The 24,017-nt window shown below is 37.9% G+C and overlaps 1 protein-coding gene across 1 annotated transcript in view; it reads right to left on the reverse strand.

Moving 5' to 3' along the window:
• Window positions 1-2,412: 2,412 nt before the first annotated feature.
• Window positions 2,413-24,017, reverse strand: part of LOC121655104 (serine protease HTRA1A-like) — a 30,689-nt gene continuing 9,084 nt past the window's right edge. The window contains exons 2-9 of the mRNA XM_042009527.1: window positions 22,783-22,882; window positions 22,026-22,230; window positions 7,731-7,925; window positions 7,607-7,639; window positions 7,404-7,518; window positions 5,828-5,885; window positions 5,597-5,692; window positions 2,413-3,075 (exon numbers count right to left, since the gene is read on the reverse strand). Coding sequence (XP_041865461.1) covers window positions 2,907-3,075; window positions 5,597-5,692; window positions 5,828-5,885; window positions 7,404-7,518; window positions 7,607-7,639; window positions 7,731-7,925; window positions 22,026-22,230; window positions 22,783-22,882 — 971 coding nt within the window. The 3' untranslated portion in view covers window positions 2,413-2,906. The remainder of the gene's footprint in view (window positions 3,076-5,596; window positions 5,693-5,827; window positions 5,886-7,403; window positions 7,519-7,606; window positions 7,640-7,730; window positions 7,926-22,025; window positions 22,231-22,782; window positions 22,883-24,017) is intronic.

Genomic DNA, 24,017 nt, shown 5'->3' on the forward strand with positions numbered 1-24,017 from the left:
GTACATTTTAAAAAATGCAAAAATGCAAAAAGCCTAACCTAAAATCAGTGTCTGGCTTCTTCCTTCTAGTGCTGCTTCAGCAACATGGTGGTGCAATGTGCTAGAAGGGGCCATGAGGAAGAACTGCAGTATTTTCAGATAGCCTACAAGTTGTTTATTCTCAGATAACAATATAAGCTATAAGCATAATGATTTCAAATTACAATCACTTGCAAATTATCATATTATTGAGAGTTTTAGATTAGCATGGGGTAATATTTGTATCAGAAACACAACAAAACAAAACTGAATTGATTAATTTGTTGTCTCAATAAAATTGAATTCTTTATAAAACAGAAGAAATATAGTTTAGGGGGAGTAAGGGGTATATAATGGATTGAGTTTTCAAATGCGTCCAATGTTAAATGTAACCAAAAAAGTATATTTCATCAGTACCACTTCTCGCGTGTGGGCGTAAATAGAGTAAAATGAATTAGAAGTGACTTCTAGCTCTGCAGGGCAAAGTGGTCCCAACTGTATCAACACTGAAATGACCATTACTCAGCACAGACAGATACTTCACAACATCTTCCTCATACCAGGTTGGGTAAGACACTAACTCCCCTTCAGAGTCATTTGGAATACTCTTTGGGCAATTTTAAGTTGTATTTTTCTCCATCTCACTCAAAGAAAATGAAATAATGTATTTACAGAAGGCCAGTTCATCACGTTATGACATCAGAATTGTCATCCAGGGCTGTATAGCCTGCAGTACAGTTGCAACATATTGAGGTTATTTCTTAGTATTTTAGATGAGTAAAAGATCAGAATTTGCCGCATAGCCAAAAGTTTTGTCAGTCACTCAATTTCCATTATCACCATGCAACACAGAGATAACACTGTATTTAGTGAATGTTAAATATATAAATATCTGGCATTTGCATGTGGTTGGACCTGGAGAGAAATTGTCAGTCCATATCAAAGTCCCAGCGGTGATGATGTAATATGGCCATGCCCCATATGACTGGCTGTTTTGTGGTCTTGGCAATCTGGCAGTCATGACTTCATTAATAAGTAAACTTAACAGCTGAGTGCAATGGTCTGTTTATGTACTGTAATTTCAAAATGTGCAGTATTGAAATATAAGGCCAACCTGCAATACTGATTTAGAACCAGAAGATGGCAGCAACACTTACTGCCTATCTTCAGTCTTTATTTTTCTTTTTTTTTTTTCATTTTGTTTTTGTGCATCATGTCTGACTTTTGATGTCAAATATAGACATACATCTATCATTGGTGTGATTAAATTAATCAAAAATCGGTAAAACTATTAAATGATTGTTTATCATGCCTGTGGGGTGCTTGCCACCATTAGAAAGTTCTTCTCTGTGATAAAAGTACCATGATGTATGTAAATGAAAAAAAAAAAAAAACCCAAAAAACAGAAAAAATAAACATTTAGTTGTTATCAGAGACAATATCTGTAAGTCAAATGTGAAAACTGAGAAGCCAAACCCCAAAAGACAAAACAAAATTTCTGTATTTTCAGCATACTTGCAAATCAATTGAGGTTTGTTTCTCTCTCTCTCTCTCTCTCTCTCTCTCTCTCTCTCTCTCTCGCTCTCTCTCTCTCTCTACCATCAACACAATACAAGTTATTAAATTTGGGCTATGCTTGCATATGGGTTACAATATAAGAAGGAAAGACTTATGTAGAGTTTTACCACTGCAAATTCAACATCTGATTAAAAAAGAAAAAAAAGTCCAGAGCCTGTGATGGTTTCTGTAGCTCTCATGAGGTCTGCTTTATCATATTCATCCAAAACGAATGTGGTAAACAAAAAATCTCTCCCAAAACATTGAGTGTATTCATGAGAGGCCCACACTGGCGACCACTGCATCATGGGTCCGGTCTCCTTTTGGCTCACATTTCTGTCTCTGAGGTCAGACTCCACAGCCCCTGGCCTAACAATCACACCAGACCTCCATCAAAGCCATATGAAGGCAATAAAACCAAACTCAAACCAGATCCAGATTGGCTTTATTCCCCCTTTAGTCTATGTATTTGCACAAACAAAGGTTACGTGAACTGTGCAATTACACAAAGAAAATACTGACACATTCCTGAGTGCAGTTTTAAAACAGTGTGTGTTCTTGTTTCCACTTTAGGACCTTTTCTGATATAAATCAGTCCTTATGGAAGTTAAAGACTGGTCCTAATGAGGCAGAACATCATTTCTGGAGAAAAATGATGTTAGGACAAGGTTAGAGTAAGGTACGCTATGAACTGATAAAGGGCAGGCTCAATGTTTATATTGGCCTGTACACAATGAAAGTCACTGAAATGCCACAATAAAGATAGCTGTGCACACCTTTGTGTGTGTATAGAAATTAAAGTAAGGGGTGAAAAGAAAATGAGAAAGTCAGCATATGAAATGTCTAAACACATGTAGGTAAACCGTTTATTCTTTTCAGTATACAACACATAATCAATAAAAATATTCTACAGTACTTGGAAAAAAGAAGCTGAGAAAAAACATTTATACAAATCCAGTTTGCTCACTTAGCCTTTAATTTGCTTAAAATTCCAGCAAAAGGTCTGACTGAGCAAAACCAAATAAAAAAAAATTAAAATAAAGTAGATAAAACAATAATATTATTATGTTTGTGACCAAACAGTAGTAGTATTGATCAAAGCATGAAAGACTAAAAGTGGAAACACACACAGAAGATAAAGTACAGTTACTTTTAAAGCATCTGTACAGTCATTTGTTTCAAGGTAAAGCCAGAATATTTCTGGGTCTGTGGTGCTACTGGGCCTTTGCCCACAGGGGGAGGGCATGTCAGTAGAAGCCCCCTCCAATATAAAGGTCCACTGGTGATGAGTTAAACCTTACTCCAGTTCCTGTAGTGTGATTTATGGAGGGTCAAGGGTCAATCTCCATGGGAACAACAGTGAGGATGGCGTCCTCATTGCTGCGGCGCACAACTATTTTTAAGATGTCGTCTCTCTTGATAGCAGTGCTGACGTCAGTTGCTGATGAAATCCTCTGGCCATTGATGGAGATGATGACATCATGCTCTTTAAGTCCACCACTGAAGGATAGAAGAAGAGGAGACGACTTATGGGGGCTTCATAAATTACAAACACATGTTGCCTGGATAATAGTAAAATCTTTTCTTGGCCAGATTATCTTGTAGGAGTTTTGTGTTATTATGGGATAGTTTTAGCCTCTGATGAAGTCAGGTGGATGGTAATGCTGTGCAAGCTGGGCATACTGTTGACCAAAAGGTTTTATAAGCCCTGCTGTTTTATATTATCTTCCATCGCTTTATTTTAGCTAATTTCCTGTCACTTTTACATTAATAAATGCATAAATAAGACACAAAAAGACGTGCACAACAACAACATAAATCTGCATGCACACAATATGGACATTGCTGATGGAAAGTTTTCACACCTTTGGTTTTCCCCACTTTATCCCAAAAATCTCAGTTCCACTGGCATTCACACTTCTACTTTTGTTCTTTTCTTCTTAAAACCTGAGCTTTCATTTAGCTTATATGTTTAAGTTTTTTCTGGTCATTAGGGACAAGTCTGAGAGTCGGAATCTTATTTAAACAAAACATCATTAATGATTTTGGACAGGAAGTAGAGCTTCCTGTCCAAAATAAGTCCCTATATGAAGATTGTGGGTATATCTTATTAGTCCCTATGTTGTCATTGGAGGACATTGGAGGTTTTAAAGCACCTTTGGCAGCAATGTCAACCTCAGATCTTCATGGGAATGATCCTCAATGCTCGGGATACCTTTTCCTTGGAGGGTTCTCCAATTTTTCCCTGCAGAAACGTTCCAGCTCACATTCTTTTGTAGGTCAGCCACTTTCACATGGATTCCTTGAAACAACTCTTTCTTCCAAATAGGTTGCGGGGTTGTCATTAAAACAGAAGCATTAAACTTAGATTATGAGTAGTCTCTGAAGGGATGGATCTCACTCAGGATATAAGAAAAAGCTGGTGAAGCTTAATATGGTGCAATACTAAATAGTCTTCAAGACTCTGTCAAAAAAAAAAGAAAAAAAAAATCCCCATAGGATGATGTCATCACCACTGTGTTTGGCTAGGGATGGAGTTGATTAGGCTTTACTTAGTGTCATTTTACAGGGTCAGATTATGTTTGTTTCGTATAACCATAAGAGTAATTTAAAATTCTTGTTTGAATTCATGCTTGTGTTGTTCTTCCTCTCAAATGTAAGTCGCTTTGGATAAAAGCGTCTGCTAAATGACTGTAGAATAGAATAGAATAGAATAGGTGCAATTTTCTGTTGAAACACGCATGACCCACAGTATTGCACGCAATGCTGTTTGTTCCCCTGCAAAAGCACCGTACACCCCTGTTTGAGAAGAATGAGGGAAATAAAATTTTTTTGTGGGTTAAAGCATATTGAAGCCTTTAAAAATCTACATTTAAAATAGGAAATAAATGTGTCTTTAATGTAATGGCATACAGATGTATTCAAGTGTTTTACACATGTACAACCTAAAATCAGTGCAGCCTCATTTTATAAGAACTTTAATGATGAAGCAATGATAATCAGGTAATAATGTTGAAAGGTTTTAGTGCTATACAGATAAAATTGTATACATATTTTGGCCAAATGTGCACACATGATCAGAAAAAGAAACTAGTAAATCTGAAATTATGCACAGTCCAATACAGAAACCAGCAGTGATAAAAAGCCAAATCTCAAAAGCAGCTGCTTAATAACAGCCACATGTAAACACAGATCACCACACCTTCACTTGCAACAGCACCCATTAACACATCTGCATTCCTGTATGTCCCTCATTACTCTCAGCTGGTCTAACAACCCCATAAGCACAACAAATAGAAGGTTCTCAACAACACGGTCAAGATGTCCAAAGGTTGTAAACCAACACAACATGGATCAAGATCAAAAACTAGGAAATTTAGCCTGGAAAATAACACAGAATAATAAAAAGGAACCACAGAAATGTTGTTATTCAGAGAAATTGCGATTTAAGCAATGAGTAAACTCTAACAAGGACTCGTAAGACGTGGGCCACTCCAAAGTGGGCTGGGTGAGCAGGCGCAGGAAAACCACAGTGCAGCCAGTAATGTCTCTGCATTAGGTTTAAAGGAAATAGCTGACCTCAGCGTCTTCTACACCCCACTCTACTGAAGATGTGGTGGTGGCTGATTTGAGTGGGCTGCGATTGTGGGAGGAGGGGGTTTATTTTAGAGGGCCAGGCACTTCAGGCATGCTTGAGAGAGCCATGAATTTACAACTTCATAGGACAGTTGTGAAGGAGGCTCTGTGACTCTTGACAGTTACACTAAAGTAATAAAATTAGGAGTAGAAATGAAATATAGAGTCTATTTGCATTACGAGCAGCAAGCAGCAGCTGCAGGGAGAGTGACAAGATTCTTGCGGAAAATTGAGTCCACATGTGTGATGTTAAAGGCCAAAGAAAACGTCACATACCTCAGAGACAGTCAAACCTAGGTTTTCACCTCAGTGAAAATCATAAATTTACAGTTTAGTCTCTATTGAGTAATTATTTTAAATTATGCGAGCATAGTATCTTCCTTACATTGAAGCTGGTGTCTTTGCAATGACCTCCATAACATAAGCTCCTGAGGTGATGTCAGGGAAGTCACGGAGTTGAGTTTTCAGCTCTTTGGCTAACCTTGAAGTAGAAAACAGAGAAACAAAATAGTCTTTGAAATAATAAATTATGCAGTTTCTTGATTAAAACATAATAAATCTAAATTAGATATAATGAATACACTGATGGCAGTTGGCATTAAAGTAAGCAACTTACACTGGAGTTAAAGTCATCATCCTCACACCAATGTACTTCTTCTTGGCATCTGTTCTTCCTAAAGATGGACAGCACAGTGGGAAAGTGTCAGGCTACTTCAGAAAAGTCTGTTTCATCATTATCATGTCTCATTGTATCATTTTGCATCTCATGCAGGAGGATTAAATCTCACAAATAAAATGTGGAACAGCTCTTGTCAAGACCAAAATGACTCAACCACCATTGCATGAGTAATCTGATGAATGAATAGTAATAATAACAATAACCAATCAAGTTTGCAAAGCACTCATGCTGGTTTGGAGGCTGTGCTGATCAAGTGGTTTCTCTTTGTAAATTGGACTCTTTTCGAGATATGTCATGACAAGCATCTGTTTAACAGCAGGATTCACTGGTTAAGCTCTTCAAAACCAAATTAATGATCAAAATAACACCAAATTCCACATGAGTTAAAGAGGAAATAAAGAGGATGCAGGACTGAAGCAAGGTTGAGAGAAAAAGCAAAGGCCACTTAAAAGTATTTTTTCCAACCAATCTGATGAGAAATGTGATGTTCGTTAACAAAGTGGACGAGTTTGAAGCACTATGAAATACACAAAAGGAATACAGAGGATGCGTTATCATGTGTTTCATCTAGATATGGCTGCAGGAACATATCCCAGACTCCTCATGTGTATATACGCTGGGTTAAGACTGTACGAGTATATCAAGACAATACAGTAAGCGGAAAGCTAAAAGGAGGAGGTTCTGCACTGCTTTTCAACTAAGACATATTTAGGAAAATAAAATTATCTACTCACAGGATATCAAAGTGGTAAAAGTGTGTTTTCATCCATACAACCTTTCAAGAATCAAGATCAAAGTGTTGGATCTGCTGGGGACTGAACTGCTGTACAAATATAATGAGCAACTCTTCACTCCCTTCTACACAAGATAGTGAGCAAAGTGTGTTCAGCCATAGGCTTCTTCAAGAAGCCGGAAGACAGAAAGATACACGAAGTCCTTCCTGCAAATAGCCAATGCATGGACAATTTATAAATTTAAAAAATAACTTTAATAATTTAGGTAGTTGTGTAATTGAGATCTTAGTTTTTATCATAATGAACTTGAGTTTTGTGCTGTGGACTGACCAAAGCATTTTTATGTAGTTTAACATGAGAATGGTCTGGCACATGCACATGCTCCATTTTGATGTGTTTCATCATTTATTTGGGACAGCTTGTTATTGTGTTAAATCATCATTTGGATAAATCGATTCAAGGAGTTGGCAGCCATATACACTATACATGTGGAGTATCTTTGGGTCTAAAATACACTGTGAGGTAAGGGTTGAAAGCAGTAAAATAAAAAGAATTTATTTGCTGTGTTGAATCTTGATTAAAGCTCAAAATGAAGTGAATAAATCTCAAAGAAAGCGTGAAGAGAGGAAAAACAAAATAGCCAGAAAGGTGCACTGAATTGTGGTTTCTTTACTCTGTGTCCAAATGGGACCTTAGCCCAGCTTTTTTTTTTTTTTACCTTCAGCACTTTGAAAAGAAGCAATAAAAATGTCATAAGTTGTGTCTCGGAGTGCTCATACCTCTGGACTGCCTGTCGTATGATTCAGCCAAAAATTGTCGAATCTTGTCTGAGGGAATGGCAAAAGAGATGCCAGCTGTCACTTTCAGTGTGTTGATCCCGATTACTTCACCATCCTAATGCAATAAACCTCAGTTAACATCTAGTAACAAGCTGGATCACTAGATTACAACAGGTCAGCATGTATAAAAAAAGGGGGCTTACCAGATTTACCAGAGGCCCTCCAGAGTTGCCATACTGTGAACCAAAAACATATCTCCCCTTATCATCGATGTTTATGAAAAAAATTGTATAAATTCATATCATTGCATTCTTATCTATTATTTACATTAATGATGGCATCGGTCTGAATGTAGTCCATGTCAGAGTTGCGAAGGCCCAGCTCTCTGCCTCCTCGCTGAGTGGTGCTGACGATTCCTGTAGTAACTGTATTTTGGAGGGAAAACGGGCTGCCGATAGCAACCACAAACTCCCCTGGTCTCAGGTCTGATGAGCGGCCCAACAATAGTACGGGGAGCTTGGTCTGCAAGAGCAAAACAGAGAGGGAAAACGTTGTCATGATGATGCCATCTTGATAAAAAAAATGAACCATTTTTAGCTAGGAGGTCATTGTGGTAATAGCTTCACAATGGTCTGAAGTTTAATACACCCATTAAGGGTTACCTGTTTTTTTTAAGCTTCTATATTTAATGTGTAATCAAACATATTAAAACAATAAAACATTCCCATCAGCGCCTGCTTCTGCTTTGTAGATTCATAAAGATAAAGCTAAGTAAGTGATTAAGATGGTAAATCATAATCATCCTATTAAAAGTCAGCACAGTGAAGATGTTATCTTCTCAGTGTTTGGTTTCAATAAGCAGTTTTGCATATTTGCTAGCTTTGCTGTGAACTAGTTTTATTTATTTCTGTTTCAAAATAATATACGTTTGTAGCATTTTCTAAATTTTGACATCTTTCGATGAAAAAAAGCTTTCTCAGGGTTTCAAATTAATTTTACTTTGTATGTAAGAAAAAGTGAAGAAGAGACGTTTTAAATATCTGATGTCTGAATAAACTTTAATTACAAACTTGTGGCAAAAACACCATTACTGTCTCAGTAAATTTTGATTTTTCTGTGATTATATATGAAATGACATTGGTTCATGTTTCAGAATCTATGGGGATTTCTGTGATGGTGTTCATGCTGCAGACAACTCCACATTTCAGCTGCTTATTCAGCCTTACAATGACACACAGAAAAAAAGATAAAAAAAAAAAATCATGTGGAGGTGGTCCAAAGACACATAAGCTAAGTGAACACATGCACGTTTAAATTAAACAGCATTTTTGCCTGCTGGTGGTAAATTGCTGAGAATGACAACTAGTGTTTTCTCTTGTTAGTACAACACAATAGAAATGCTGTAGTACAGCAGAAAACCTGCATTTTTCTGCAGTTTTCCCCCAAAGTCTGCAGAAACAGCTCTGTTTAAACTATTTGTTCCCACCTAAATATAAAATGTTTATATTATTAAAATGCAGAATGCATTCTGCAAGTCATCATCCCCAGTTCTTCCCTATCAATTAATCCCTGTTCTTCTCTGCTCCTACCATAGCAAAGTCATGTTGCCCTATCTGTGATGGACTGGTAAACCCGTACATGGTGTGGCCCTCAGCTGGGATAAGGTTCAACTGAGGGCCAAATTTTCCACAAAGGCGTATTTTAACCAATGGATTTGGTGAAAAAGAAACATAAATAAATTAGCAAATAAGTAAACAAGCAAGTAAATAAATAAAAAGAAAGAAAGGAATCTAAAGTTCAGTGTTGCTTTAAATACAGTCCCTCTGCCTCAGACTTCGTCAGATGATGTGTTTTATGAGTGGACAGATAATTACAGCTAAACCACAGGTCTTCTAAACAGAACCCCACACAAAGAAAATAACTCTCTTGCCACCACAGGGGACAGAGGCAGCCAAAAAACTCAAGTTAAAATGCACAAAAAAAAAGATCAAAAGTTTATTTGCTGGATGTAAAGCACAGCACAGTGAACATCCGATTCCTAAATATGTGCTAACACATCACAGAAGATGGAAACCTGACAAATACACAGTAAATAGTGAGTACATTCAGCTCTGGTTGGGCTTGTTTCTCTGGCAGTGGAAACTCTACAGACATGTCTGTCTGCAGCTCTGAATCATCTTTGTTGGGCAGGCTAAAGTCAGAGCTCATGCAGTGCCATATCAAGACGAGTCCGTACACAAGGACATGAAAAAGCAAAGACCCATTCAAAGTATTCATTCTTCCAAAATATTCATTTATTTACTCAGGCTGTGCTAATTTCTTTCTCTCTTCACAGACATCTGCAGATATTTACAATATAAAAAGGCGACACCTGATTCATGAACTGTTATATTTTCACTTTTAAACTCTTTAATTCCGTGTCAGTGTGTTAAACCCAGCAGTAAATGATATCTACCCTGGAGGTGAAGTTATTATTAGATGATGACAAAGATAGCGATTGCCTGTAACAACCTTACTTTACGTGCATAAACACACTGGTGTACAAATACATACAAGTATAACCAAAAAAATCCTACACTCCTGACTCATTTGGGCTTTGCTTGAACATTGAACAACGCACCCACACACCAACTAAAGAAGGATATACATAAACAAGGAATCATACTTTTAAGACACCTCACACAGGAGTCTGTATAATCACTCTGTTCCCCTTCTCCTGGCACACTCCATTTGAGATGAGAGTATAACCAGATGGAGAGAGGAAGAAGAGAAACACACACACACACACACACACACACACACACACAGCTGAGAGAAAGTGGACGTCAGGTGGATACCACTCTCTGCCAAGACATTCAGGACTCTGCTATCATAACGATAACAGTTAATGATACTGGTTGTGTCATGGTGACTGTTGCTACTTTGACTTCGGTCAATCTTAATGCGATCTGTGTTTAACAAATGGAGGTTGTTTGGTGCTTACAGAGGTCGCCATCAAACAAACACCCACACAAACTCACACTGCATTCAGAAAAATCATGCACATAGTGCGTAAAATGCAGCAGTTGGCTGCCAAGCCAACCCTGAGCCTAGGTGAGAAGGCAGAACAAACACAGAACATGTAGACGCCGTAGCTTACATATCACTTACTAATTTTTACTAGTCAGCAATCTGGAATGACTTGTGGAAAATCACTATGCCATATGAGTCTGTCTGTCCTGACCACCCAAGTGACTCACCGAGCTATTTCAGACCAAGGTTAAGATGCAGCGTTTCTACGCTATAGCCGCAGTAAAATTAAGGAGGCTAGGTGGGAGAAGGAAACAACAAAAACCAAAAACCACAGGAAGAGTCCAAAAATGTGAGACAAGTCAGTCACACACACTTTTGTTTGCTACTCTGCTGATTCAAGCAGCCAGTGTAGGCAGAACCTGGCTAAAAAACAAACACAATGTCAATTGGAAACATTTTGGAGTGATAAGATTTGTAAAAATGTCTAAATATCAGTGTCACTGGTGAAGAATAAATGAAAATGGCACATGCCACAAATGAAAAAAGTTTCAGGCTTGCCTAAAAATGAACAAAAGAAAAAAACTTTTGGATTGGATATGAATATCCATTTGCAATGATGTAGCTGTAGCCCTAACTCTCTATCAAATCATTGCATAATATGTGAACATTAACTCTGCAAAGGCCAACTCTGATACAGTGAAGCAGAGTGAAACTAAAGAAGTTTTAATAAAGACAGTTCATGCGAGGTCATTTGAGACATTAAAATGGCCATTTTGGCACAGCTGAGTATCATCTGTTCTCAAAATCACCAATTTTGGGATCTCAGGTTTTAGGTTAAAGATATATACATAAGTAAATAAAATGAAAAAATAAATAGCATACCTGTCAGAATTAGATTTTATTTTGAATAAGTCAGATCAGAAATGGTTAATGTAGGTAGCTTTGTTTTCTGAAAAGGTTTTTGTTTTGTTGATCTATGTCATTGCCTCACATTGATGAAAAAGTAGATTATACTTTCACATCACAAAAAAAGAATGTGCTACACATTCTTGAGAGTTTAGATAAGAAACAGGAGTGACATATCAGATTGAAGGAGGAGGGACTAAACAACTCTGTTTGCTTTGGATAAAGTAGTATTTTTAAGGATCATGAGCTGAGAACAATTCCCGATGTTTTTTTCCTTCTTGTCTCTTGCTGAGTTTTGATTCAGTCCTGTGGATGCAGACAACATCATGACAAAAGGGGCAATGAAACAGCTAGACTGGCAGACACACAGGTTGCTTTGAAAATAACTGATTTATCATTGTTTAATGTTACAGCCTTGGTCTTTTAGAGCCTCATTTCAAAGCCATTACACTAACTACCGTTTTATAGCTAGACCAGGTGCAAACTTTAACTCCATTGACACTTAGATGGATTGTGGCTTGATAGTTTTCTATGGCACATATGAGCACACAGACAGGAAGACGAGGAGGAGGTTGCTTGGGTCTGAACCCTTACAAACTGAAGTCTATAAATTAAAACCCACACACCTGGCACTGCTTAGATATACAGTCAAACCACTTCAAAATACACACATTCACACACAGAAACATTTGTTGGGTAAGGAACTGTATATATGTTCTACTGCAGTCACTTAAACTTTCCTGTTTCTTTTACTGAATCCAAAGCAAAGAGCATATTTTCATTAAAAGAAAAAGTACTTGAAGGTACAGGATTTACACAGCTGAGCTCTGAACTTGTGCCCTTAAGGTTGTATAATGCAGATAAAAATAGGACAGGATTCAACACGCTCATGCAGCACATAACATCAAGTCAAAAGATCAGAAGATCACTTAATGTCTGCATATGTGCCTGCTTCCACAAGTTTAGTGTAATTACAAAAAATAGTGATAAATAGGTAAACGTTTTAACTGTGATTCGAGAAAATGTCTCAGTGTTTATCAGATTCACGGTCAACGCTAAAAGTAGGTCTTTTCTCCAGTGAGCAGTTCCTCTCTTTGTAGGTGTCCAAATCAGCCTGGGTAAAACCATATCCTTGCTGACACCAGTACGGAAACCACTATGGGTTCCATATGTTGTTCAGAAGGTTTTTCGTCTTTTTAAGAACAAACATATGTCTGTGAGTTTCTAATGTGCTTGTAGCTTTGCATGAAAGTCAAAGGGGACTTTAAGGCGTCTCATTTTTGGTCAGCCACCACAAAACTTTGAACTCCTATACTGAGAGGAGATGAAGTCTAATGTGTTTGGTTTCTCTAGGGAAATCTCATACTACATCATTTTTTAAACTACTGGCAACCTCGGAAGTGACCAGATTAGGGTCCAGTTTATGCCAGGTATACATTTAACTGCATGACACTAGCAGGACTCAAGCTTTGAAAAATGTTATCAACTTCTCAATGACAAAATGTCAAATGACAAAATACTGCCCTACTGACAGGTGGACTGGGGTGTTGTCTGCATAGATATGGCCACTGGAGAGTTTAGCTTAAAGGAAAGCTGTTGATTTACCTTTTGATGTTAGTGACCCTTTATTGATTGTTACCGGGTGTGGCAGTCCAGAAAAAAAGATATCAGGATTAAAAATGTCTGAAAGAGGCATCCTGCAAAAGAAGGCTTGGTTAATCGTCAGACTGGGAGTATATTCCCTTCGTAGACTCATGCTCATCTAGGTAACTGGCTCTGTTGTTGGCAGATTGTTCATATACTTGCTTACATACTATATGTGTTATCAGAGGACTCCACTAGAGGGCACATGTCTAAACTCAAACTATATAGAGCTTGGGTGGATTTGTAGGATGAAAACATTGTATGTAGACATAATAAAAATAAATAAATAAATAATACATACATTGTAAATGGTATTTAAGATCAGGGACATTAGATATATACTACACTGCCTCTACTGGTCATTTCTATATTGCATCTGGGTAGATGTGTGATTTTTTTAAAGAAGCGCACAACAGAAGTCCCAAACAATAGCAGAAACATGGACTTAAAAGTATATTTCCAGTCACAGAGTTCTCTGCAATAAAATGGTAAATGGACTTGTACTTATATAGCACTTTTCCAGTCAGTTTGACCACTCAAAGCGCTTTACATTACTTATCACATTCACCCATTCACACACACATTCACACCCCGATAGGCACATCTGTGTTTCAGACATGTGCCACCACAAAGACGCATCAGGGAAGATAGACCCAACACCTGCAGAGGAATAACATCTCACTGTTCTCCTGGAAGAGCTGAAAGACGTGGCTCTGGAGAGGGAACTGGCCATAAACTGTTTGAAACTTGAGGTGAAATTTCTCTCTTATTTTTTAGTGTGTTGTGATTTCCGTTCAATGTGACTTCCTCTCTATTAATGCAAATGCAGCCATAAGAGGGCCCCATGACTTGATAGTAATGCTGTTATGAGCCAGTGCTTGAGACCATAAATTTTGCTGGCCTCAAACCTAATCGGAAATTAATGACTGCCTGGACTGTGCTGGCAAAGATAATGAAGGCATAAAATAGATCTATTTTTAATGCATATTTGTTTTAGTTTTAAAGGCCTGTCTGGAGTTTTTACAATTTTCTGAAGCTACACCACAAGTGTGGAGTATGAAGATTTGTATATTTAAAACATACAAAAGCAACAGAATTTTAGATAAATGTTGAGTATGCCTGCACCTTCATAGAGACAACTTTGCATTTCCGCTGTGTATTTAAATAATTTTTTTTAACCAATTAAGGTGAACTAACTTTTTACACAAATGGTGTAAGAGGTTCCAGTGTCATTGAACAGATACTTGCATATCCAAAGAAACATATTGGTCTTGTGTTTTCTAAGCTAAAAATAGTAACATATGGTCAAGACTGTATCAAATAACTGTTGATTATCAGCTGTCTGACCAAAGCCGTGATTTATTGGAAACTTTGCTTTCATGACTCATACACATCTAAAGTGACATCATTGGCTGGTAAGCCCAAACACTTTAGGGCAATGCTGCTGTCTGTCCTGCAGGTCTGGAAATCATTTCTGGAAAAACCAGAAAGTAGACCAAGACACAGTGTATAAAAATCCAGCAGGGCAAATTGGTGTGTGCATGCATGTGTGTGTCCATTTTCCTTGGCTCTTTTCCCAACCAACTGCGTTGTAGAGCATGGGAACCATTTTGATTACAGGAATGAAGGAGAATAGATGGTTCAGAAGGGGAGGAGGATGTGTTTAATTTCCCCTCTGTTTCTGTGTAAACGATGACACACAGTCTCTTTCCACTGCAGTGAGCTGTCACATGCACCAACACACACACTCACACACACACATAGACACATATTAAAAATATGTAAATATGAATTGGTCTTTAAATGTGGATCATACAGGGACTACAGTTGAAACATCTCCTACGAAAACATTTACCCAGTGTTACTGATCGTCAGAGAGATAAATGCAAGAACACATGGTCGCATGGAGGCCTTTTCTCCTCTTTCCTCTCTGCAAATAAACACAGACACACATATTTCAATAATAGCCTAGTCCAAACCAACATCAGGCAAATTTCCCAGAAAGAATGGTTTTGAGACTCTTAATAGTAGGTGATTGGTAAAACAAATAGAGCCATTGTTTCAGTGGACCAAATAGTTAACATGAGGCAAGTTTTGCTAATATAAAATATGTATAAATCTGATTTGAGCATGAGGGGGAAGGCAATCACTCATCTATTGGTACTGCTCCGACAGATGAATGAGATGGCACATTTACAACTCTGACATTTGCAGTAATTTTTAAAGAACTGTGTTCTTTCTGATGGAAGTAGATAAAAGCAGCCTCTGAATTAGACTGTAAATATCAATTTGCCTGAAAATTTTATGAGCTAATTAACTTCAGGCTTCAAGCTCCATGGCTCCATTTATGATACCATGTTAACACGTGTCAGATGTAACTTACAGCTTAATTTTTGAATGAGCCCAACATAATGATGCATTACATGGCAGTGCCACGTTATATGTTTATGGAAACAAACCTCTTCTCCATTGTCCTAGCAGAGCTAGCATGTGATTTCTCCTAAGTTGAAGAGGTCATAGTTATTTCCAAGTATTTGTGTTTTCTACCCACTGCTGGTCTAACTTTAAATTAACTTTTGGAAAGTTAGCTCACTGCAAACTCAATGACATATTTACATTTAGTTGGATAAGTCCAGCTGCTCAGTGATGTCATTCAAAGTGACGTCACAGACAATGTCAATAAAAGCTACAGTACAGTAGCTGTAATGGCCTTTTGGCTATGCAAAAAAAAAAAAAAAAAGGAAGTAAGGTTAAACTTAGTAAACCAGCTACCAAGGCCTGTTGAATCTGTAGCTCCTTTTCCATTCCTTTAATAGTTATATATTTTTTGCTAGGTAAAGCTAAAGAAAAAACAAACTGCCTACTTACTGTCATGATATGTGGGCTTTGGTTCAGTTTGTTTTATTTAGTTCTTCTTTTGTTTCTAGTCTTGTCTTATTTCCTCAGTCATTCTCTTCTGTGTTCCCCTGTCACACCTGGTTCTGGTCTCTCAGTATTTATGCTCCAGGTTTTTTTTGAAGTGCCAGTGTATTATTTCAGGAAATCAGATCATTTTAACAAATCATATCTGATGCGATTATATGCCGTGCAAAAAGGCCACACGCTGCAGCTGTCATTCATTTATAAACAACATTTGGCATGATAGGTCTTCTGACACTTCGTCACTTCTGTCTTCTTTGATTTGAATCCCGTTAACACATGTAAAAGAAGTAAATAAATTCAATAACAGGTTTATATGCACAAAGTAATCGGAGAACTGGGTAGAAATACAGGTGTGCAAATCTGATTTCTCATTATCAGATAACTGCTGTTATCTGATAAAGCACATGGATGTAAAGGGACGTTTTTTCACCAGTCGTCATGCTTGTTTCAGGCAGTCAGTCATGTTTCCCTGAGTTTGTTTTTTTAAAGTTAGTTTAGTAAAGCACTTACATATCATGTACCCAATTGCACTAATATCAAAGCAAAATCATGTTAAAATAGTTATAACTTTCACACACATTCACTTGTTACTATTTTTGTCCTGGATAAACAGAGACAGACAATATTTCACACACTTGGTGAGTGGTTTTGGAAGTAGTCATCATATCAAGCATCTTATGAACCATTGCAGTGGTCATATTTTTAAAAGTGCTTTCTGATTTTGGTGAAGCAAGCTTTCTCTGGAAAAATCCCAAAGCCACAGGGTGAACAAAGCCAACCTGCATTCATCTGCACATGTTACAGTATTTCTAAGCATCAAAACACAGTGTTAATGACACAAGTCATGCCACTGATGAAAACAAAGCAGAAAATTCACTGGACTGCACATTTTGACTTGTGAAATCATCCTAAGACTTCAAGGTGGTGAGAGTCAGAATCAGTCCGCATAAGGATCCCTCCAAGTCAGCTGTTTTTTAAATCAGTGACTCCTTCCAGGTAAACATGAACACACACAAAATAAAAATGCGAAGACTAAGCTCAAATTGCAATGAGCGCTATCTTTACTGTGCTGCTGCCACATCACACACTGCTCCCTATTAGTTAATACAGAGCTCCTCAACACATATGGATCCACTTTCCAGGCCTTGACCGCATCACCATCTCTTTCTCTGTCCAGCTTGCTTTCTCTTGCCCCCATCCCCCTATATTTTCTGCACAGGAACAAGTGAGTGCAGCACTTTTCCCCCTTCCCTTTCCCTCTGAAGTTCCAGCTGCTGTAGACAGGCTAATGTGTTCCCCAGAGCTGAGGGGTAAACCACAGTTTAGGGAACAGACTGGGCTTTCCTACTAACAAACTCCAATTTCATGAAGAAAAGGAAACCAAGAGAAAAGAGAAGCAAGTCCTTCCAGTCAGGGAAACTTCATTTTAAACTTTCTCACTCGTAAACAATTGTGCCATTGTATAATTTTATTGATTGTCTTTGGCTCCTTCTTGAGTGCTGACGTTGACAGCAATCATTTTTTTTCTGAAAGAAAAGAACGGGGACCGGAGTGGGGGTTTGAAAGCGACAGCAAATGAAAATGATAGAGGGGAGAAAGCAAGATGAAAGAGTGCCAGATATTCAGTGCCAGATATGGTAATTTTGATAGAAAATGATCCAAGTCATGCTTGTGAACACAGTTTCCGATTATAACTAAAGTTCTAATATGAAAAGACAAAAAGAGAAACATGAATTAGATCCATTTGTCTCAGCTAAGACAATGTTCATAGATAAACAACTTTCCTGGTTTCCATTAATCCTCTGGGAACCTACCATCAGAATATTTACAACCTTCATCACAATTTCTTTGAGCACCCATCAAAAATCATAAAATATTATATTTATAACCATGAGAAGTTTCAGCCAATTTTTCTTTGAACTTAGATGAAAAGATGTAATTTACAGCTTTTTCCAGCATGTAATGTTAACATTAAAAAAAAAGGATGCATTTTCAGCCAAACCAAAATCTTTGTTCTAAAACCTAAAGCTAACCAACTTTGACTGAGTAAGTGGGAGCAGAAAAACAAGAGCACAACCTAAAGGGCTTGTTTATGGTGGCATCAATGGACACCTCAGGCCAACATCAGAGCTACTTTGACTAAAGAAAAATAGTATTTGACACTCCTGGAATAAGAACCTGTACTACTCTGGCATGTAGTCCACACTTTATCCCTGTGTCACATGATCTTCCCCAGCAGATTAGGTTTGCTCAGTTGTCATTATTTCATCTCATCAAATATAACTTGAAATTGACTTAGCTGACCCTGGAAACTGTAGCACTCAAGAGCACAACATGAACATTTAAACTAGAAAGTAAATACTATCTTGTTTAAACAGTGAAAATACTGGAGACTTGAAGAAAACTAGTACTCATAGTTTTCTTCACATGATGTGTAACCTGACTTGGACTTGCTCTCAAAGACTCCAGCTGTTATGCTGCTATTTGTGCTTAAAGAACGGATACTTTAAGATTAAATTAATCATTATTACACTTCAGGTAGTGAAATTAAACATTGTCAGAATAGGTTTGGATCACTATCGTTACCCTTTAAACACTAATGAAAACTTTGCCCCGCCGCCCTCTCATTATACCTCCCTCATCCTATAATTTTCCCAAGTATTAAATCTAACTAGTTCCAATTATCACACATATGCTCAACACACCACCCTTTCCCCATGTTAGTAAAAATGCAACTGCTAACGAAATCATGTGGGTTTTCTACAGTGACCACAGGTCATCTGGGACTTCATCACTGTCTCATGGCCTGGATGACCAACTCAGACTTCCTACTCTAATGAACACTCTTTACTAAAATAAGAAAACTTATGATGATGATGATTAATGTACTTCCTACTAGCATCACACCCAAAATACATCTGGCTGACATGTGATGACAAGAAAGCTGTATTTAAACTGAGATGACATGCAGGGAAATGCCTTAAATTAATTTGACTTGGCAGGCAGAAAAATATTTTTTTGCATAAATTAATTAAACATGGACGTCTTCATGATAAAGTATAGATAATGACTGTCCATGAAAAACAGCTGCTTTCATAGCTACTATATCACAGTTCCTCAGTCGCTCCTGCATCTTCACATACTGTGAACATGTGTTGCAAACAAACCGGAAAGCCCCTAGAATAAAGAGCAGCCTGTCATCAACGGATGGAAAAGATTTTATCAAAGGATGAACACACACAAAGCATCTGTCACTGCTCCTTTCTGCACTCTTTGCAAACACTATTGGTCAAACAAAACTTGAATGGTTTGTCCCTCTTCAGAGTTGGAGGTCTCTGTAATGCACCTTGTGTTGCAGTCATGAACATCTTTTCAGCTGTGTCATCCAGCCATGAGAGTGAGCTCCACAATGCACTCAGCTCTGCGATGAATCCCAGTCAATAGGCCCTGGCCTCCTGCCAGGCATTTCTTCACACGACTGGCTAAGATTAACATGCAATGTGGATCCCTCTTGTCCAGCAGACAGACAAATAAAATCGGACAGGGACGTGTGAAGAGCCAGAGAGAAAATGTGGCAAACAGATGCTCTGTGAAGAAAATTGTTTTCTTTTAAATACAAACAATTTTCACCTGTCAACAATAAGTGTTTGTCTCTGCAAGTTTCTCCTGAGAGGAATTATGTCAATCTGTCTGTTATTTTTGTAGCTTGTGTCTAAACGTTGACAGGATCTGTTCTTTCTGCCAGCCAGCTGTCGTTTAAAAACCCATCTGGTTGCACCAGCATTCTCACTTTATGTCTGTGTTACACTCTCTTAGGTTTACTTTTAACTTCAATCCTCTAAACTTTATTTGTTTGTTTGTTTTTTTAGCTGGTGCATTATAAGAAATGTGTTCATTTTTTTATTTGCTTGCATGCAAGAAAATAACAAATGTGCACCAAGTGAACCATTTTAAATGTGATAAAACGCTTGTGCATATAAAATTGCAAAAACCTAAATGTGAAAGCATATGTTGCTTGTTCTCTGGAGTCACAGGAAGTTATCAAATTAACAAACCATGAGTATGGTTATATGCCCAATTAAGCTACACTTATTGCTCAACTCGGCTATTTAATGGATCCCTGTCCTTGTCCCAATATACATCCAGAGGAGAGGAATCGAATTATTGACCAAAACATATCTCCAGTCATGATTATGTAGACTGTGAAAAAACATTCAAGATAATCTGCAGCTTCTAACTTCTGACTGTGGGAGAACATCATGCAAGTATAGCATGATTCACTGCACAGATGTTGTCTTTAAGTTACTTGAACGGGGATTTTTTTAGATGTTACTGCTGTTTATAAAGATCAGAACTTTATTACAGCTGAACAGAAAATGCCTTACATAACAATGAGTTGACATGTAGTCTTAAGGAGCTGGTTTTCAGTCACAATTTCCGAGGTGTTATGTGATCTGATGAAAAAAAAATGTATGAATGTGAACAGCTTTCTTGGGAATTTCACTGTATTAATGTACACTAAGATGTTCTGTATTTACAAAAAGAGGCAAAATAAAGCTTCAGAGCATTTTCAGAGCACCTAAGCCAGTTTAAGATGACTGATCAGGAGTTGAACTCCAACATCTGGGTTAGTCTGGTTTTGAGATCTTCTGTTTTGTACGATTTTGTCTGAATAACGTGTTTACATAATTTTAAAATTTCTTTAGTTTGACTGACCCCATAATGCAACCTTTACTGTCAGGTAAACATGCTAGATTAATTTATGATTTCATAGTTATTTTTGCTATTTGTTGCTGCCTTTTACTCTTTTTTAGTGCTTTCTTTGCATCTGTAACGCTTTTAATGTTTTATGTAAAGCACTTTTAATTGTCTTGTACATGAAATGTGCTATACAAATAAATTTGTATTGCCTTGGTTATTTCATCAGTATAGGTCAAGTTTTGTAGTCATGTAGTTTTAAACTACTGTGGAGTTTGTGAATAAACACACCACAATGTAATTATTTGGGTCGGAAGTCTGAAACAAAACTGAAAGCAAAGAGGGAAATGACAAATAAACCAAGAAAACGTAGCCTTTAGCCACATCCTTGCCTTAGGCCTGGTACACACATAACAATTTTTTTAATCTTATGAGATTTTTTATCTGGTCGAGACTTCACACGTGAAGATTAAAAAAAAATCTGTTTTGATCGTACTGTGTGTGGTGTGCTCCAAAAATGTAATCACAGAACAACATACACATAACGATGCTGTCCCACAACTCATCTACAATCTAGTCCTCCGAGCTGGACAAACGTCAAAACGTAGAAGACGAACCATAACAACAACTGGCAAAAAAAAAAAAAAAAAAACAAAGAAGAAGAAACAGCAACAAACGGAAAACACAACACACAGCATGGAAGAGGACATACAGGACGAGGGAATGATGGTGGTCTTGGGACTATTTTTAACAAAAAAAAGCCAGAAATGATAAAACAACAGACTGGAGACAGCATGAACATGGACTTTATTTACTTCCTTGTTCCCCAGCCAGCTCGCTCTCTAATTTGTCTCTTAGCGGATTATCGGGACAAATCGGCTCGTAACACACCACAGACCAAATGATGATTGGAATTATCTCACGATGATCGGGCATTTGCCGTCTGAGGTCGGGAAGAGGCAAAATCGGGACAAAAACAGCCCAAAAATCGTTATGTGTGTACCAGGCCTTACATAAATTAGATTACATTTCAGAGTTGTTAAAAAGTCTCTCTGACACTTTAACATTGCAGGGATGGGGTGTTAAATACTACCTGAGGATCAGTCCCATGCTTTCAGGCAGACTAAGCCACTACTTTAACTTGTAAACACAGCATTCAGATCGTATTTGCATATAGCTTTACAGCTATTCTTTTCTTACATGTAAATAAACATGTTCACTTAATCATGCATGAAGTTGTCCTCACAGTTAAGTGACTTTATTAGCTGCCATCACATATAATTGATTTCATTTTTACAGAATTAGCCGTTTCCAATATGTCAAACTATTCCTCAGGGATGGTCTTTGTAAGAAAAGCAACAACAAAAGTAAAAACAACCATGACATTTATGAGTGTTGAAGCTTAGTCATGGTTTTACTGGTTTTAGAGCTTTGACTAACCGGTGCATCAATCTTGATGAGAGCGATGTCCGACTTCTCATCCACATCTTTGATTTTGGCATCGTAGGAGGCGCCGCTCTTTAGCTCCACTTTCACCCTGTGTTTATTGGCCACGACGTGGGCATTGGTCACAATCTGGCCGTCCTCTGACACAACAAAACCAGAACCACTGGCCACAGCCACCTCCCGCTTGGAATAAGTCATCCTGTGTAAAGAGACAGAGGAGGACAGTGGGAGGAAGAAAGAAAGAGGGAATTAAAGCTTTTACTCCACTTTCAACATGATTTCTCTTTTAGAAAAAACAAACCACTTCGCAGTGCCAGTCATGTAAGTTGTGAGTTGAAGTATGTGAATGTTAGAAGATGTTTTATGAACACAAAATAAATATATTAACAGTAAGAAGGAAAAAAAATGAAAGGTTGAGCTTGATAGATCACACATAAAAGAAGAAAGATCTGAGCGAAACACTGATTGAAGGAGAAGGTTGGAATTCAGAAAGCTGCAGACTTTTCAAACAACTACTTTAGAGGCAACGTTGAGCAATGATGACACGAAGAAGTGAGGTGCCACAGAATGACAAGAAGCAGAGATGAGAAAGCACAAGCGCTGATGAGATGATTAAAGCCACGTTTAAAGACTCAAGTGCAAAATAAAGTGCTCTACCAACTGCTGCAGCCTGGCTAAGCACACAGGTGGGCTGTAAATCCTTCCCCCACACACAGAGACATGGACAAACAGGTGCATGGCTCACACGTACTTGCGGAAAAGTTCAATGTGAACCACAGCAGGAGCAATTTTCTCCACCACGTCGGCGATGAAGTTGTACTTGTGCCTCGGGCTGTCTGGGTTGTCCTGAGCTGGAAATACACCACACACATTCACACAGAGAGACGTAAGATGTCAGACTAGTGAAAATAAACAATAGTTTTACTGAAATACTGCATGATGTAAGGAGTGTGTGAGAATAGAAAGAGGACAAATAAAATGTCCCTTTATCATAACATGTAAGGGAAAAGACAAGATGACATATCATCTGCAGCTCAGACAGTCTAGCTTTGACACACATGGTCATTTGCAAGCTTTAGGCTTAAACATAACATAGGAAGATCTAACACAGACAAAAGTCCCTAATACCACTTACATACACACACCCACCCACACACACACACACACACACACATACATACACCCACAACATGAATAATGCCAAATTAACTCAATCATCCAGCCTGCTTGGAGCAAGGCAGTAAATGAAGAGTGTTGTACCTGATAATCAAATCCTACACAGATGAAAGTTTAAACAAAGCTTTGAATTATAATTCAGACTCTTTCCTCTATACTTTTCATTACTCCATTTACAAACCCTGCTTCAGCCATGCATCTTTAGTCACTGCTTTCTCCATAAAGAAAAGATTTACAAAACTAGAAAAAAGGTCCTGAGACATCTTTGATTGCAGCTAAGGGTTAAAGAATGAGGAGACTTTCCGCTTGAGGTGTATGTAAGCTAACACAAGCAAAGAATGAGAACCATCTTGTCATAAAGATCACCACTAAATTATACAGTATGAAAACATCTTTCCAGCCTCAAGGGGTGGGGGGGGGGGGGGTGCTCTCAACTGTCTGACACCAGATTTAATGACAATCCACCCGACAATTATTGACAGATTTCACTCAAATACACAAATGTGAACCTCAATGTGCCACTAAAGGAAAAGCCAAGAGATCTTTAAGGTGATTAAGGTGTATCCTCTGGGTGCTACAAATATCTCACTGTGCTACATTTCATATCTGTTGAGGTATTTTAGATCCTAAAAAGAAGCTGCTCTTAAACAAACAGAGCCACTTCTTTCCAAACCTCCACACGTGTTTTCCTTTTTGAACTCTAAATCTAAAGTATTACGTTTGATAAATGCCACGCGTCTTTCTCGCCACAGTATGAAAGCAAGGTAATGGAAAGGCTGGGTTCATTTTCCCCAAGCTAGCTTCACACCC

The sequence above is a fragment of the Melanotaenia boesemani genome, chromosome 16 (genome assembly GCF_017639745.1).
Source record: "Melanotaenia boesemani isolate fMelBoe1 chromosome 16, fMelBoe1.pri, whole genome shotgun sequence".
NCBI classification, from domain to species: domain Eukaryota; kingdom Metazoa; phylum Chordata; class Actinopteri; order Atheriniformes; family Melanotaeniidae; genus Melanotaenia; species Melanotaenia boesemani.